Source organism: Meles meles, chromosome 14 (assembly GCF_922984935.1).
Source record: "Meles meles chromosome 14, mMelMel3.1 paternal haplotype, whole genome shotgun sequence".
NCBI lineage: Eukaryota > Metazoa > Chordata > Mammalia > Carnivora > Mustelidae > Meles > Meles meles.
This window is the reverse complement of record NC_060079.1, coordinates 16908790-16926951: the sequence shown is the minus strand read 5'-3', so window position 1 is coordinate 16926951 and position 18162 is coordinate 16908790. Positions and strand designations below refer to the sequence as shown.

Below are 18162 nucleotides of genomic sequence, written 5' to 3'. Positions count from 1 at the left end.
TTTCGTTATTACAGTCATAGTCTATTCCTTCATTTGTATTTAAAAATTTTATATATTTTTTTTTCTTTGTTTAAAATCTTGGAATAAAGTTTCTTCTAACAGACCAAAATATACCCTAAATCTAGTGTATGGCTTTGTTCTAGTCTCCTTCTTGATCACATTCTCTCCTTCTTTTTCTCCCCCCACCCTTTTTTAAATATGATTCTTTTATCAAGCAACTTACTGATTTTTTTAAACCTTTTTAAATTTTCATCTTTACAGTCATATTCCATCCATTCATCATACTTACCCTTATTTTTGTGTACATGTAAGTTTTCTTTCTTTAAAATTTGGGCAGGCAGTTTCTTCTAACAGACCAAAATACACCCAAAATCTAGTATATGGCTCTGTCCTGTTCTGTTCACCAGCCTGACCATATTCTTTTCTTCCCCCCTTTCTTTTTTCCCGGTTTCAGGTCTCTTCTGATTTGTTTACTGTATATTTCTCAGAGGTCATTGTTACCCTGTTAGCATTTTGTTCTCTCATTCATCTATTCTTCTCTGGACAAAATGACAAAACAGAAAAACTCACCTCAAAAAAAGAACAAGAGGCAGTACCAACTGCCAGGGATGTAACCAGTACGGACATTAGTAAGATGACAGAAATAGAGTTCAGAATGATAATTATAAAGATACTAGGTGGGCTTGCAAAAAGCATAGAAGATACTAGAGAATCCCTTTCTGGAGAATTAAAATCTAACCAAGTCAAAATCAAAAAGGCTACTAATGTGGTGCAATAAAAAATGGAGGCTCTAACTGCTAGGATAAATGAGGCAGACTAGAGAATTAGTGATAAAGAAGACCAAATGATGGAGAATAAAGAAGTTGAGAAAAAGAGAGATAAATAATTACTGGATCAAGTGGGGAGAATTCAAGAGATAAGTGATAACATAAGATGAAACAATATTAGAATAATTAGGATCGCAGAAGGAGAAGAAGGGTGGGCAGAAGGTATATTGGGGCAAATTATAACAGAGAACTTCCCTAATTTGGGGAAGGAAACAAGCATCAAAATCTGGGAGGCACAAAGAACCCCCCTCAAAATCAATAAAAATAGGTCAATACCTATCATCTAATAGTAAAACTTACCAATGCCTCAGAGACAAAGAGAAAAACCTGAAACCAGCTCAGGACAAGAGAGTCTGTAACCTACAATGGCAGAAGAATTAGATTAGCAACTGACCTATCCACAGGGAAGTGGCAGGCCAAGAAGGACTGGCATGATATATTCAGAGCACTAAACAAGGAAAATATGCAGCCAAGAATACTATATCCAGCTAGGCTGTCACTTAAAATAGAAGGAGAAATAAAAATCTTCCAGGACAAGCAAAAACTAAGAATTTGCAAACACCAAATGAGCCCTACAGGAAATATTGAAAGGGGTCCTCTATGCAAAGAGGGAGCCTAAAAGTAACATAGTCCAGAAAGGAACAGAGACAATATACAGTAGCAATCACATCACAGCAAATACAATGGCACTAAGTTAATATCTTTTGATAGTTTCACTAAATGTGAATGGGCTAAATGCTCCAATCAAAAGACACAGAATGGATAAAAATGGATAAAAATGGATTAAAAAAAACAAAACCCATCAATATGCTGCAAAAGACTTATTTTAGACATGAAGACACCTCCAGATTTAAAGAAAGGTGGGGGAAAACAATTTATCAGCTAATGGACATCAAAAGAAAGCTGTGGTGGCAATCCTTATATCAGAAAATTTGTTTTTAAACCAAAGACTATAATAAGATATGAGGAAGGACACTATATCTATATTAAAAGGGTCTGTATAACAAGAATATATAACAATTTTAAATATCTATGCCCCTAACATGGGAGTAGCCAAATATATAAAACAATAACAAAATCAAAGAAACACATCAACAATAATACAGTAACAGTAGGGGACTTTAAAACCCCCTTCACTTGAAATGGACAGATCATCTAAGCAAAAGATCAACAAGGAAATAAAGACCTTAAAAGGATTTAAATGACACACTGGAACAGATGAACATCACAGATACATTCAGAACATTCTGAATGGAGAATACACATTCTTCTCCAGTGTACATGGAATATTCTCCAGAACAGATCATATCCTGGGTCACAAGACAGGTCTCAACCAGTACCAAAATATGGAATAATTCTCTGCATTTTTTTCAGATCCCAATACTTTGAAACTAGAACTCAACCACAAGAGAAAAATTGGAAAGAACACAAATACATGGAGGCTAAAGGGCATCCTACCAAAGTATGAACAGGTCAACCGGAAAATTAAAGAATTAGAAAATTCATGGAAACAAATGAAAATGAAAACAGAACTTTTCAAAATTTGGGGGGTGCAGCAAAGGCAGTCCTGAGAGGAAAGTATATAGCAATACAAATCTTTCTCAAGAAAAAAAGAAAGGTCTCAAATATATAACTTAACCCTACACCTAAAGGAGCTGGAGAGAGAACAGCAAAGAAAGCCTAAACCCAGCAGGAGAAGAGAACTAATAAAAATCAGAGCAGAAAGCAATGAAATAGAAATAAAAAGAACAGTAGAACAGATCAATGAAAGTAGGAGCTTGTTCTCTGAAAGAATTAATAAGATTGGTAAATCCTTGCCTAGACTTATCAAAAAGAAAAGAGAAAGGACCTAAATTAATAAAATCATGAATGAAAGAGGAGAGATCACAACCAACACTAAAGAAATACAACCAATTATAGGAACATATTATGTGCAACTATAAGCCAGCAAATTTGACAATCTGGAAGAAATGGATGCATTCCTAGAGACATATAAGCTACCAAAACTGAACAGGAAGAAATAGAAATCTGAACAGACCCATAACCAGTAAGGATATTGAAGCAATCATCAAAATTCTCCCAACAAACAAGAGACCAGGGCAAGATGGTTTCCCAGGGGAATTCTACCAAACATTTAAAGAAGAATTAATACCTATTCTCCTGAAACTGTTCCAAAATAAATAGAAATGGAGGGAAAACTTCCAAACTCATTTTATGAGGCCAGCATTACCTTGACCCCAAAACAAGACAAAGATTCCATCAAAAGAGAATTACAGACCAATATCCTTGATGAACAGAGATGCAAATATTCTCACCAAAATACTAACCAATAGGATCCAACAGTACATTAAAAGGATTATTCACCATAACCAGGTGGGGTTTATTCCTGGGCTGCAAGCTTGGTTCAACATCTGCCAATCAATCCATGTGATACAATACATTAATAAAAGAAAGAACAAGAACCACATGATATTCTCAATAGATGCTGAAAAAGCATTTGACAAAGTTCAGCATCCTTTCCTGATCAAAACTCTTCAAAGTGTAAGGATAGAGGGTACATACCTCAATATCATCAAAGCCATCTATGAAAAACCCACAGCGAATATCATTCTCAATGGGGAAAAACTGGGAGCTTTTCCCCTAAGGTCAGGAACAAGGCAGGGATGTCCACTATCACCACTGCTATTCAACATAGTACTAGAAGTCCTAGCCTCAGCAATCAGACAACAAAAAGAAATAGAAGGCATCCGAATCAGCAAAGAAGTCAAACTCTCAGTCTTTGCAGATGATATGATACTTTATGTGGAAAACCCAAAAGACTCCACTCCAAATCTGCTAGAACTCATACAGGAATTCAGTAAAGTGTCAGGATATAAAATCAATGCACAGAAATCAGTTGCATTTCTATACACAAACAGCAAGACAGAAGAAAGAGAAATTAATAAGTCAATCCCATTTACAATTGCACCCAAAAGCACAAGATACCTAAGAATAAACCTAACCAAAGAGGCAAAGAATCTGTACTCAGAGAACTATAAAGTAGTCATAAAAGAAATTGAGGAAGACACAAAGAAATGGAAAAATGTTCAATGTTCATGGATTGGAAGAAGAAATATTGTGAAAATGTCTATGCTACCTAAAGCAATCTACACATTTAATGCAATCCCTATCAAAATACCATCAAATTTTTTCAAAGAAATGGAAGAAATAATCCTAAAATTTGTGTGCAAACAGAAAATACCCAAAATAGCCAGAGGAATGTTGAAAAAGAAAATCAAAGCTGGTGGTATCACAATTCCAGACTACATGCTCTATTACAAAGCTGTAATCAGGGGTGCCTGGGTGGCTCAGTGTGTTAAGCCACTGCCTTCGGCTCAGGTCATGATCTCAGGGTCCTGGGATCCAGCCCCGCATCAGGCTCTCTGCTTGGCAGGGAGCTTGCTTCCTCCTCTCTCTCTCTCTGCCTGCCTCTCTGCCTACTTGTGATCTCTCTCTGTCGAATAAATAAATAAAATCTTAAAAAAAAAAGCTGTAATCATCAGGACACTATGTTTCTGGCATAAAAACAGACACACAGATCAATGGAACAGAACAGAATCCCCAGAAATGGAAGTCCATGGTCAATTAATATTTGACAAAGCAGGCAAGAACACTCAATGGACAAAAGATAGGCTCTTCAACAAATGGTGTTGGAAAAATTGGACGGCCACATGCAAGAGAGTGAAACTGGACCATTTCCTTATACCACATACAAAAATAGACTCAAAATAGATGAAAGACCTAAATGTGAGACAGGAAACCATCAAAATCCTAGAGGAAAACACAGGCAGCAACCTCTTTGACCTCAACCACAACAACTTCTTTCTAGAAACATCACCAAGGGCAAGGAAGCAAGGGCCAAAAATGAACTCTTAGGTCTTCAAGATCAAAAGCTTTTGCACAGCAAAGGAAATAGTCAACAATACCAAGAGACGACTGACAGAATGGGAGATGATATTTGCAAATGATGTATCAGATAAAGGGCTAGTATCTAAAATCTATAAAGAACTTATTAAACTCAACACCCAAGGAGCAATCAATCCAATCAAGAAATGGGTAGAAGACATAAACAGAGATTTCTGTAAAGAAGACAACCATATGGCCAAAATACATATGAAAAAATGCTCAACATCACTCAGCATCAGGAAAATACAAATCAAAACCACAGTGAGTGTTACCTCACACAAGTCAGAATGGCTCAAATTAACAAGTCAGGAAATGACAGATATTGGCCAGGATCCAGAGAAAGGGGAACCCTCCTACACTGTTGGTGGGAATGCAAGCTGGTGCAGCCACTGTGGAAAACAGTATGGAGGTTTCTCAAAAAGTTGAAAATAGAGCTATCCTATGACCCAGCAAGTGTACTACTAGATATTTACCCCAAAGATAGAAATGTAGTGATCCGAAGTGGCACCTGCACCCCAATGTTTATAGCAGCAATGTCCAAAACAGCCAAACTATGGAAAGAGCCTAGATGTCCATCAACAGATGAATGGATAAAGAAGATGTGAGGGGTGTGTGTGCGTGTGTGTGTGTGTTGGTATGTGTGTGTTGGTGTGTGTGTGCATATATCTGTGTATATATACACAGGTATGCATATACGTACATAGGTATATAGATGCATACATACATATACATACAATGGAATATTATGCAGCCATCAAAAAACCCACCAAAATCTTGCCATTTGCAATGACGTGGTTGGAACTAAAGGATATTATGCTAAGCAAAATAAGTCATCAGAGAAAGACAATTATTATATGATCTCACTGATATGCAGAATTTGAAAAACAAGGCAGAGGATCATAGGGGAAGAGAGGAAAAAATGAAACAAGACAAAACCAGATGGGGAAAAAACTATAAGAAACTCTTAATCTCAGGAAACAATCTGAGGGTTGCTGGAGTGGAGTGGAGTGGAATGGAATGGGAGTGATAGAGTGGCTGGGTGATAGACACTGGGGGGTGTATGTGCTATGGGGAGCATTGTGAATTGTGTAAAATTGATGAATCACAGACCTGTATCCCTGAAACAAATAATACATTATATATTAATAAAAAATTTATAGAAGCTAAAATGATCATAACTGTATTATAGTACAGCCATTTAGGCATTTTGATCATCTATCTGAATCATTTGTTAGAGTCTGTTCTGAGGATAACTGTAATACCACTTCCACGAAAGAACAGTTTGGCTTTCTCCTCAAGCATACATCCAAGTTATGGTTCTCAATCTTTTGGGATGGAGGCAGAGGGAGAGAAAGAATCTTAAGCAGACTCCCTGCTGAGCATAGAGCCTGATGTGGGGCTTGTTTTCATGACCCTGAGATCATGACCTGAGCTGAAATCAAGAGTTGGAATGCTTAACCAACTGAGCCACCCAGGTAACCTATGTTTCTCATTTTTATGTACCTTTTTATTTTGGAAATGTTTAAGATTTACAGAAAAGTTTAAAATATAGTACAGATAGTTCTCATATATTACTCACCCAGCTTCCCTATGTGTTAATATATTATCTCATCATGAGACATATGTCAAAATTAAGAAATCAACACAGGTACAGTATTATTGACTATACTATAGAATTTTTCTTAAATTTAATTTTGTTTCTTTTCAGTGTTCCAGAATTCATTGTTTATGCAACACACCCAGTGCTCCATGCTATATGTGCCCCCCATAATAACCCCCACCAGGCTCACCCTTTTTGTTCATATTACTAGTTTTCCCTAATGTCCTTTTCTGTTCAGGATCCAATCCAGAATACTACCTCGAATTCAGTCATCATCTCTCCTTAAACTCCTCTGGTGTGCAGCAGTTTCCCACTCTTTGTTTTTCATGCCTTTCAACAGTTTTGAAGGGTACTGGTCAAGTGTTTTGTATAATATCCCTCAATCTGGGATGTATGATGCTTTCTCTGGACTAGGCTTGAATTATTTTTCTTATAGAAGAATACCACAGAGATGAAGTGTCTTTCTCATCACATCGTTATCAGGAAATACATGGCCTCAGGATGCTGTATGACTACTGATGTTAGCCCTAATCAATATTGAAAATCACTGCCAGGTTTCACTATCCTTTGGAAGCAAGTGAGTAAGTCCATCTCACACTTCGTAGAGGAGATTTAAGTTCCAACCCCAGGAGGGAAGAGTAGCTGTATATACTATTTAGAATAGACTTCTCAATTTTACGGACAGATTTCAAACCTATCTCTAGTTCAGCTGACAATTAAAGTGTATGGATTTAACAACCTGTATTCCAGACACTTGATAGAAATTATAAACTAGGTGTTACGAGGGACCAATCCACCAGACTTCAGTGTAGCTTCACCTGTGGACTCGTCTAAGATTTCCTGCCAGATATTTGCTCTATACACAAATGAGACACTAAGTTTGGGTGATATCTAATTTCTTAAATTTTAGAGATGATTTTCTTAAGCTTTTAGGTATATACTCAAACACTTCATAAATACTACCTATTTCCTCTTCCCTAATTTTTTTTTCAAATCTTGAACAATAATAGTAAAAATTTTAGTAGAAAAACTTATCTCACTGATCTGAATGCTATTAGTATGTCATACTTAAATTTTATATTTAAGATAAATATCTTATTGAGGGTATGTTCTGCTTTTATCAGAATTACATGTTAAATTGTACCTATTACCTTTTTGCTAACAATTTAAATTATCACATTGCAATATACTGTGATTAACCATTTTATGTCTACTTTATCATTTATCTTTAAAACTCAATGAGGGAAGCAGTATGGTTTTACTCATTTATGGGGTAAAAACTGAGGCTCAAGGACGTTTTCAAAACTATTCAGAAAACGTGTGACTAAGCCAGGATCCAAACCTATGCAGTCCAAATTGAAAGGCAATGAATTACATGTATTTTACTAATCATTATCTCTATTAACCATCAAGTAATACATACTTTGATTTAAATGTTATATTTTACATTTAGATTTAATTTTATTTTCATATTGATAGAAATCATTTGGACTTAATTCCCTGTGTAGCTAAGTAGTTAAGAAAACACTTAATTTCAGTGTTACCTTAGTCCTTTTACTCCATGATTGCACCAATCAAGAAAACTTTTTAACTAATCAGTCATTGATTTTATTCAGTTCAACTCCATCAATAAAATAATGAATGAAAATTCTCCCAAGATTTTAAGTTGTTTGTTATTTTTAAATATTTGCATGTTTTTTTCCTAAACAATGTTATTAATATTCACATGCCTAAAAGATTAAACTGATCCACATTCACGGTCATTTCCACCAATTCCCCATTAGGAACCATGGTTTTTTTGTTTTGTTTTGTTTTTTTTAAGATTTTATTTATTTATCAGAGAGAGTGAGAGAGCACAAGCAGAGTGAACAATAAAGGGAGAGGGAGAAGCAGGCTTCCTGCTGGGGAATGAGCCCAAAGTGGGGATCCATCTCAGGACCCTGGCATCATGACTTGAATCAAAGGCAAAGGCTTAACCAACTGAGCTACCTAGGAACCCCTAGGAGCCACTGTTCTTAAGTTTGTTTCTTACATATGCTTCTAGATTTTAATGTAATAAAGGATGTACTATAATTTTATATCCTCTTTTTCATACAAAACTGCACCCAGTACACATTCATCTATATATACTATTTGTTTTTAATCATGCAACAATGTAATTGTGATATCAACATAACTAAGACTTATCTCAATACTTTTGTTTTATAACTGCTGACATTCTATTTAATGAATGAACTATACATGATTTAACAAATCCTCTATTAATAGAAATTTAAGATTTCTCCTAACCTTTCCGATTTTAAACAGCAGAACAATGAATAACTCTGAAGGGTCATGTTTTCAAATAGGTATAAGCAATAAATTGCTGGGTTAAAAAGTGTTATGTATTTGTATTTTTGACAGACACTGATCAAAATTAACACTGCATTCCAAATAGGACTATAGTAACTTATGCTACAGTTAGCAATGTATAAGAATGCTTGCTCCCCCCACATCCAATCTAATATATTGATGTCTTACTTTAGTTTCAGATTAGATTTCCCTTTTTTCTTAAGATTTTATTTGTCAGAGAGAGAAAGAGTACAAGCAGGAGAAGCAGCAGGCAGAGGGAGAAGCAGGCTCCCCGCTGAGCAAAGAGCTAGATGGGGGACTAGATCCCAGGACTCTGGAATCCTGACCTTTGCCAAAGGCAGGTGCTTAACCAATTGAGGACCTAGTGTCCCTATATTTCTCTTATTACTAGCAGGACTCTATTCCTTTCAAATGTTTATGTGCCATGCATATTCTCCTCTATGAGCTGACCACTCATTCATATCCTTTTCCTTTTTTCTACTAGGTTAGCTTATCAATTTCTAGGAAAAGCTGGGCAAAATTATTATGTAAAATCTTTTAATTTTGTTTGTATATTTATTATGGAAATTATAATTTCGTACATTCACACTTTTGCCCTTTCTTGAGTTGCTTAATGATGATTTATCCACCTATATTGTGAGGTTTTTTTTGTTTTTTTTTTCATTTTATTTTTTCAGCGTAACAGTATTCATTCTTTTTGCACAACACCCAGTGCTCCATGTAAAACGTGCCCTCCCCATTACCCACCACCTGTTCCCCCAACCTCCCACCCCTGACCCTTCAAAACCCTCAGGTTGCCCCAACCTCCCACCCCTGACCCTTCAAAACCCTCAGGTTGTTTTTCAGAGTCCATAGTCTCTTATGGTTCGCCTCCCCTCCCCAATGTCCATAGCCCGCTCCCCCTCTCCCAATCCCACTTCCCCCCAGCAACCCCCAGTTTGTTTTGTGAGATTAAGAGTCATTTATGGTTTGTCTCCCTCCCAATCCCATCTTGTTTCATGGGGGGGTAGGGGGATAGGAGAAGAATATATTGTGAGTTTTTTAAAAAAAACAGTTTTTTAAATGATTCTTTGTGTCCTGAATCATTAATTCCTACCTTCCATTTACTTGGTTATTCTTTTCCTAACTTACACATTTTAATTATTTTTTTCTGTATTTTCTTTTTATTGCTCTATAACTATGGGTATTCCCCTTTGGCACTTCTTTGGCTGTAGCTCATAGGTTTTTGAAAGTTTTTGTTTTTTTAATTCTGCAGTGTGTCCATATAATTGTGGGTTTATTTTTGAGCTTTCCATTGTGTTCTACTGATCTGTGTATCTATTTTCATGCCAGTATTAGACTGATTTAATTACTACTACCTTGTAATCGAACTTGAAATCTGGAATTTAATACCTCCAGTTTTGTTCTTTTTCAAGACGGCTTTGTCCATTTGGGGTCTAATCTTTTGTGATTCCATATAAATTTTAGGATTATTTGTTCTAGTTCTATGAAAAATGCTTTTGGTATTTTGATAGGGATTGCATTAAATCTGTAGATTGCTTTGGGTAATACAGACATTTTTTTAAATATATTTTTTAAATATTTTATTTATTTGTCAGAGAGAGAGAGAGAATGTGCAAGCCAGGCAGAGCAGCAGACAGAGGTGGAGAGAGAAGCAGGCTCCCTGCTGAGCAATGAGCCTGATGCAGGACTCGATCCCAGGACGCTGGGATCATGACCTGAGCTGAAGGCAGCAGCTTAACGGACTGAGCCACCCAGGCATCCTGGGGTAATACAGACATTTTAACAATATAGTTTTCCCAACTGGTGAGTATGGAATGTGTTCCCATTTCTTTGCATATTCTTGAATTTCTTTCATCAGTGTTTTATAGTTTTCAGGGTAGCAGGTCTTTCACCTCTCCAGTTAAGTTTTATTCCTAGATACTTTATTGTTTCTGGTGCAACTGTAAATTATATGCTAACAATGAATCATGGAGCACTACATCAAAAACTAATGATATACTGTATCATGACTAATATAACACAATAAAAAAATTTTAAAAATAAAGTAACTTGAACCACCAATAGAGAATGGAAAAAAAAATATTCCAAATACAGATTCAGGAAAATATTAAATAAAATCTCATAGTTCTGCATCCAGAAAAAAGTTTGTAAATGGAATTGCTTTGTTAATTTCACTTTTTGCTACTTCATTCTTAATGCATAGGAATACAACAAATTTCTTTACATTGATTCTGTAATCAACAAAGAAGGACTGAATATACAATGGGAAATTGACAGCTTTTTCAACAAATGGTGTTAGAAAAACTGGACAACCATAAGAAAAAGAATGAAACTGGACCACTTTTTTTCATCATACACAAAAAGTTGAAATTGATTAAAGACCTAAGTGTGAGACATGAAACCATGAAATTGCTAGAAAAGAGTACAGGTAATAATCTCTCTGACATCAGCCATAACAACATTTTTCTAGATATGTCTCCTGAGGCAAGGGAAATAAAAGCAAAAATAAACTATTGGGACCACATCAAAATCCAAAGTGTCTGCACAGCAAAGGAAACAATCAACAAAACTAAAAGGCAACCCGCAGAATGGGAGAAGATATTTGCAAATGACATACCCAATAAAGGGTTAGTATCAAAAATATATAAAGAACTGATATAACTCAACCTTAAAAACAAATAATCCAATTAAAAATGGGCAGAAGTGGGCACCTGGGTGGTTCCGTGGGTTAATAAGCCTCTGCCTTGGGCTCAGGTCATGATCTCAGAGTCCTGGGATTGAGCCCTGCACTGGGCTCTCTGCTCAGCAGGGAACCTGCTTCCCCACTCCCTTCTCTCTGCCTGCCACTCTGCCTACTTGTGATGTCTGTCTATCAAATAAATAAAATCTTTTTTAAAAAATGGGCAGAAGACATGAACATACAATTCTCTAAAGAAGACATGCAGATGGCCAACACACAATTGAAGATGTTAATATCACTCATTATCAGGGAAATGCAAATCAAAACTACAATGAGGAATCTCCTCACATCTATCAGAAGGCTAAAATCAAAACATAAGAAACAAGTGTTGGTGAGAATGTGGAGGAAAAAAGAACGCTCTTGCAATGTTGATGGGAATGCAAACTGGTGCAGTCACTGTAGAAAACAGCATGGAAGTTCCTCAAAAAATGAAAAACAGAACTATACTACGATCCAAGAATTGCACTGCTGGGTATTTACCCCCAAAATACAAAACACGAATTCAGAGGGATGCATGCGCCTCTATGTTCATTATTTACGATAGACAAACTATGGAAGCAGCGCAGTGTCCACTGATAGATGAATGGACAAAAATATTTATCTTTATACACACACACAAGGAATATTATTCGGCCATTAAAAAATGAAATCTTGTTATTTGCAATAACATGAATAGAGCTAGAGAGTATAATGCAAAGCAAATAAGTAAGAGAAAGACAAATACCATATGATCTCACTTATATGTGGAATTTAAGAAACAAACAAGCAAAGGGGGAAAAAAAGAGAGAGAGAGAGAGAAAGAGAGACAAACCAAGACTCCACACTACAGAAGATAAACTGACAGTTACCAGAGGGATGGTGGATGAGGGGGGATGGGGAAAATAAGGGATGGGATTAAAGTGTACACTTACCATGATGAAAAATAAAATCCTGAAAAAAGTTTTGTAATTTGTGTGCATCTTCTCTTTGACACAAAAGTTATTTAATTAATTTTAACTTTCTAGGTAGAAGAAACTTTGGTTTCTGATTTTGTTCCTATTTTCTAACTTTACCGTATGTTAATAAGAGAACCTTCTCTGTTTTATTTTTACATTTTAGAATTTTTCTTTGATGTCTATAATGCCATGTCAAATTTTCATAAATATTCCATGGCATTGAGTTATTTTATTAATATGATACAGACTTCAAACTATATTAATCAGATTTATCTTATTATTTATATTACTTTCCCCTTTGATTTTTATGAACTAAGGTGAATTAAAATTTGTTTTAATGTTTTAAATTAATGGTAATTGTACTAATTCTCCTAAATTTCCTTTTCATGAAAGTTTCACCCTTTAACATTATATGTCCTTCTTTATGGTATTTATTGCTTTCTGGTTTGACTTTTAATTTGTCCAATGCTAAGATAATGATTCCTGCTTTTTTCATTTGTATATATGTGGTATAACCTTTAAGTATCCTTTAATTTTCAGCCTTTCTAAATCACTTTATTTCAGTATGTTTCTTGCATATAGATCTGCATTTTATTACTGTGATGAACTGTTTTTCTTTTTTCTTAAAATAGGTGATTTAGAAAAACTTTTACATGTATCTTCATGGCAGATGTTTGGCATTAGAGTCATATTTTACATTATGCTTCCAACTTTCATAGATTTTTAAAGATTCCATTACATGTATTATTCTTTGATTTATTTATACTTATTAATATCTTGAAAGCATTATAATTTTGCCAAATTTCTTACTCTGTAGCTATAAAGGAATAAGAAGTCTTCTATGTGTTTAGCAAGTGTATTTCCCCATTATGAGCAACAATAAATTCAATATATTTACTCTTAATTTTTCATCTCCCCTGTGCCATCAAATCTTAGTCAGTAAGCCTGTATTTCTAGTACATCCTTTGTCAACTTCTTATGGATAACCTCTGACTCTTTGGATTTATTCTACTTTCTGTCTTTCCTCAGTCCTTTCCCAATTCATTATAACTGTAGCATTTCTTCATTAATAGGGCATATAAAAGTAAATTCTGGTCTGTCACTCTAATTCAGACGTTTGTTTCAGGCTTAATTTTACTGTTAAATTCATTTAGTGTTCACCAGTAGTACTTAGCTATAGTCTTCCCAGTCATCCTGATTGGCTGAACTTTGTCCCCAGAAATTTTCTCAATAATTATTCAGAAAAATAATTCCTTGTATGGTTAAAAATTGTTTGGCAGCATTCTTTTTACTAAAATGATACTTTGGCTCCCATTTTCTTCACTTCAATATCCTATGGGTGTTGCTCTATGTTTTCTTTATTGAAAAATGTTACAGAAAAGTCCAATGCCCAACTCAAATTTTCCTCTTATTTTCACACTGCTGAACAAGATTCTTGACTTATATTTAAACACAACAGTTTAACTTTGAACTGACCATTCTAGAAAAATTCTCTCTGGTACACAACATGATGTTTTTAATATAGATGGCAAAATCTTTTATTAGGACTTCACAGAATTATAGCTTTAAATATTTGTTTAGTCCCATTGTTCTGCTTTTATTTGGAAACTCAATTCATACCATTATTGGAATTTCTGTGCTTTCTATATCAATCATTTTCTCTTTGATCCTTCTGAACTCTTATATTTCCCTCCATACATACTAATTGTTTTGTTTTCATTTTTATCTTCTGTGTATCTCACTCTGCCAACCACACAATTTATCTTCCTTTAGGTTTCCTCTGATTTCATTTTTATTTGTATAATTTTTTTTTCTTCAACAAAAATAGAAACTTCCCTCTAAAGTTTTGTTGGATCCATGATCCAATGCTTCTGTGTTATACCATCTGCTTAGTAGTAATCCTTCCTCAGAAGCAATTTATTCCTTACATTTTAAACTTACAGTAAAATTTCTAATTGCAATTATTATGCATTCTGTAACAGTATTTTTTCCAGTGAGTATTTTTATCTGCAGGTTAGTTAGGCTTATCTTTTCCACATTGCTATATTTTTAAATGTACTTTCTTAATAGTTTTTGCATCTGGGACTGGAATCCTTTATTTAATTTCTCCAAGTCAATTTCTTTTACTTAACCAAAGTTACATGAGTAATCCCTCTATCTTAATTTTAAAAGTACATGTGCTTCTCACTCAGTAATCAAACAACCAGTACATTTACAGTTTCTCATATATGCAAAATTTTTTTCATACAATGTAGGTCTTGTTGAAATATTTCCTATATTTGTAGTATGTCTATTCTTCCTTACTTGACTATTGATTTGGAACCAAAATAAAAAGCATATCTACTCTTTCAAACTATTTAGCATGTTACAGATGTCTTATCTAGATCTTGTGTAGTTTTCATCAGTGTTATCAATAAACTCTTCATAAATCTAAGCACCAAAAAGAAATGGCAACAGTGAGGTTTTGAGAGGAACCCCATCTAGCGATAATTAAATGTTACTTTCTTGGGTTCATTTGTATAGAAAATGAATTTTAAAAAGAATAATTTTGGGATAACATAATATGAAAAACATTCCTTATATCAGAAAGTGACATTTAAAAGTATCTAAATTCGGGGCTTTGGGGAAAAAAGAAATATTCTAGGATCTTTAAATCACAAAAATAATAAGCCTCAATGCTAGAAAAAAATACAAATAATAAAATACTGACTTAGCATGTAAGCAAAAGAGCAACTCTCATATACATGGTATTCCCTGTTAGGAAAGTTTTGATCAAAATCATAACCAAAAGTGTTTTTGTTTTACTTGAAATATTTTCCTACATCCTTAAAATGAACAGTATTTTCCAGCAAACAAATAAAAAGAAACTATATTACTGAAATTATGAATTTTTCTATAACCTGTTAATAATCATTCTTCCATAAAACAGTTTTACAACTTTAACAATAGGAAGCTATTATTTTCTGCTGTAAGATTATTCAAGTCAAATTTCATGCCCCATTAGATATGAAACTACTAAATACACAATTTCAACAGATATTTCCACAACTCATTATTTTGAAAAACATCAACTTACTTGTGACCTAAATGCTTCAGAAAGTATCCCAGAACCTTCAGAGCTTGAACCCATATACTTTCACTTTTAGAAGCCAATAATTTGTAGATTACTCTAAAAAATACAGAAATAAATGACCTTTTAAGCAGTTACAAATATTAAAAATATAAGCACTATATACTTTACAATGAACTATAAGTATAAAAAATCTAAAGTTCCTCTCAGGATTTTAAATTCTTCAGAAAAATTAAAAAACAAATTTTACTAATATTTTTTTAAACTTGTCCTTCAAATAAATACTCAAAAGTTCAAAGTGATTCATTGCTCCTAAGCATTGCCTTCTAGCACATTGAAAAAAAAATCTATCTTAAGTAAGATACATGCTTAGTTAGGCTGTATCTCCCCTTCTATTAGAACTTCCCCTGACATTTCTACTTGATGACCTTTTTTTCTTGCTTATAGCTAATTGGACCATGGATAGATACTTGACCAATTATTTCTCTTTTCTGAGCACTTGGAGCAAGATCTGAGAAACAATATCTAGTACTTTTTGTGTTCCTGAATTAGAAAATTATTTAAAACAGAAACTATAAGCAGCCTTGTTTTGTTCGCAGACATGAGTCTATACACAAAAGGAAGAATAAAGCAACAATATAGAAAGTAGCAGAGAAAGTAAAGTTGTTTCCTTATACCTTTCCAATTCCTTATTCTTACCCTAATGAGATTTCTATAACAAACACATCATTCTGTTTTTACTTAAATTGGCTTGAGAAGTTTTCTGGTACTTTGAACAAAGAAGTCTCTACTAACATATAGCCTAATTTAACACATATAGTCATTTTGAACATGATATAAGATCAAGGCTATATCCATTATAATTTTCATAAATATTTAAAAATTTTAAACTTTTTCCAAAACATAAAAGTAATAAACATTTTTTCCATAAGGTAGTAGGGGACAATAATAACTATATTGTTTTGCAACTAATTCTAGAATTTAAGAAAGTTCTTTGAACCTGGTGGTGGTAACTATAAAATTAGGATGGGCTTTATTGTATTAAGTTCTATTTAAAAAGTAAAGTGTCATTTTATGTTTTTAAGATGGAGTCATCTAGGCTAAACAAAAAGTTGGTATAGAAGATACAGTATAATTTGTATATCGTTTCAGTAACATTAACAGAAGAGAACACATTACTTAAAGCTAGTCACATCTGTTTTAACAGTGGCTTATACTATTATAAAAGAAGGTAATATATTGTTGATACTGTTTCTTATTTGTGTGTTACTCCACTGAAGAACAGATTGAGGTAAACATCAGAGTTACTATTTCTTTTAGAAGATGAATTTTTTCCAAAAGCCTCAAGTTCCTAAATATGTATTTACATTGAAATCTATTTTCAGAACTTTTATGAACCAAGATCAGTAATGGAAAAAAAAAAAAAAAAACAAGCATGAGAATAGAAAAGTTATGCATATAAGATAAAGAACTATTCAGGAAATCATGAGAAAGAACATTCAACAATAAAAATAATCAGGAGAACCAAAGTAAAAGCTCACAGTCTAAAAAACATGACTATACTCAGATATGGAATTAGAAACTCCCACAGAATTCCTGTTTTCTAGAAATAACTTTAAATTGTAGGGATAAAAAAGGTTTAAAATCCACCCAGGACTAACAGAAATTATGATTAACAACTGAAACATGAAAACATCCGGGGTCCTTACTCAAGTATATTACACAGGATTTTCTTTACAACTAGACAGTTGTTCCTTAACAAAACAAGATATGAACACAGGATTACAGTATAGTGTGAATGGGAAATTTACTGACAAATCAGTTAATGAATGTTCACCTGAAATATAAGATAATTTTTAGCTGCTGGGTTTAAAGTTGTACTATTACATGGTCTTTCTTAAGGCCACTTAAAATATCACCGGAATTAAGTTCATTCTTTGTGCTCAGTAATTATTAGTATATATAAATAACTAATCAGAATTTTTCCCCCAGAAAATTCTGGGTAATTTTATATATATAATATAAAATATTTTATATTTTAAAAATATAATATAATTATAAAACATTAAATATTTTAATAAAATATATAAATTTTATATATAAAGTTATACATATAATAGTTATACATTTATATAAAACTGTTATCCTTGAGTACCTAAGATGCAGACTTGTAAGTGTTCCATTTAATAAGCCTATTTTTTAAATTATCTCTAGTCAAAGCCTACATTCTTCACATTATTTTGAAATGGGAAAACTGAAATAGAAAACCTTGCATCTTTGTCACTGTTTTGAACACAATGGTAACAATAGGACATGTTTAACAGGTGTCAATCATGAGCAACCAGGCTTTGGTATTCATTGTGTCTAATCATTCTACTCATACTACACATATTAATTACTATTTCAGTCCCCTAAAAATCTAACCAAATATCATTTTCCTCTGTAAGATCATATTTTCACTGTGTCAAAGTAACACAGAATTTTGTCTGAATTTCATACTAACTAATCTAAGGTTGGTATCATTCATAAGGATGATGAGGACATTTTTAATTGATTCACTTATCAGTCAATATAATAAATAAAAGACATACTAGCATCTAAGGTCAAATACTAATTGTTCAATCTAAATATAATATAAGAAGAATAACTTTATTATATGATGGGGTTGAACCATATGAAACTGTTATTAT

At 33.6% G+C, this 18162-nt stretch overlaps 1 protein-coding gene across 7 annotated transcripts in view; it reads right to left on the bottom strand.

The window, feature by feature from the left end:
• Positions 1-18162, bottom strand: part of NBEA (neurobeachin) — a 687041-nt gene that overhangs the window by 494799 nt on the left and 174080 nt on the right. For all 7 annotated transcript variants that reach the window (XM_045977917.1, XM_045977919.1, XM_045977920.1 and 4 more), the window contains one exon: positions 15479-15571. In XM_045977917.1, coding sequence (XP_045833873.1) covers positions 15479-15571 — 93 coding nt within the window. The remainder of the gene's footprint in view (positions 1-15478; positions 15572-18162) is intronic.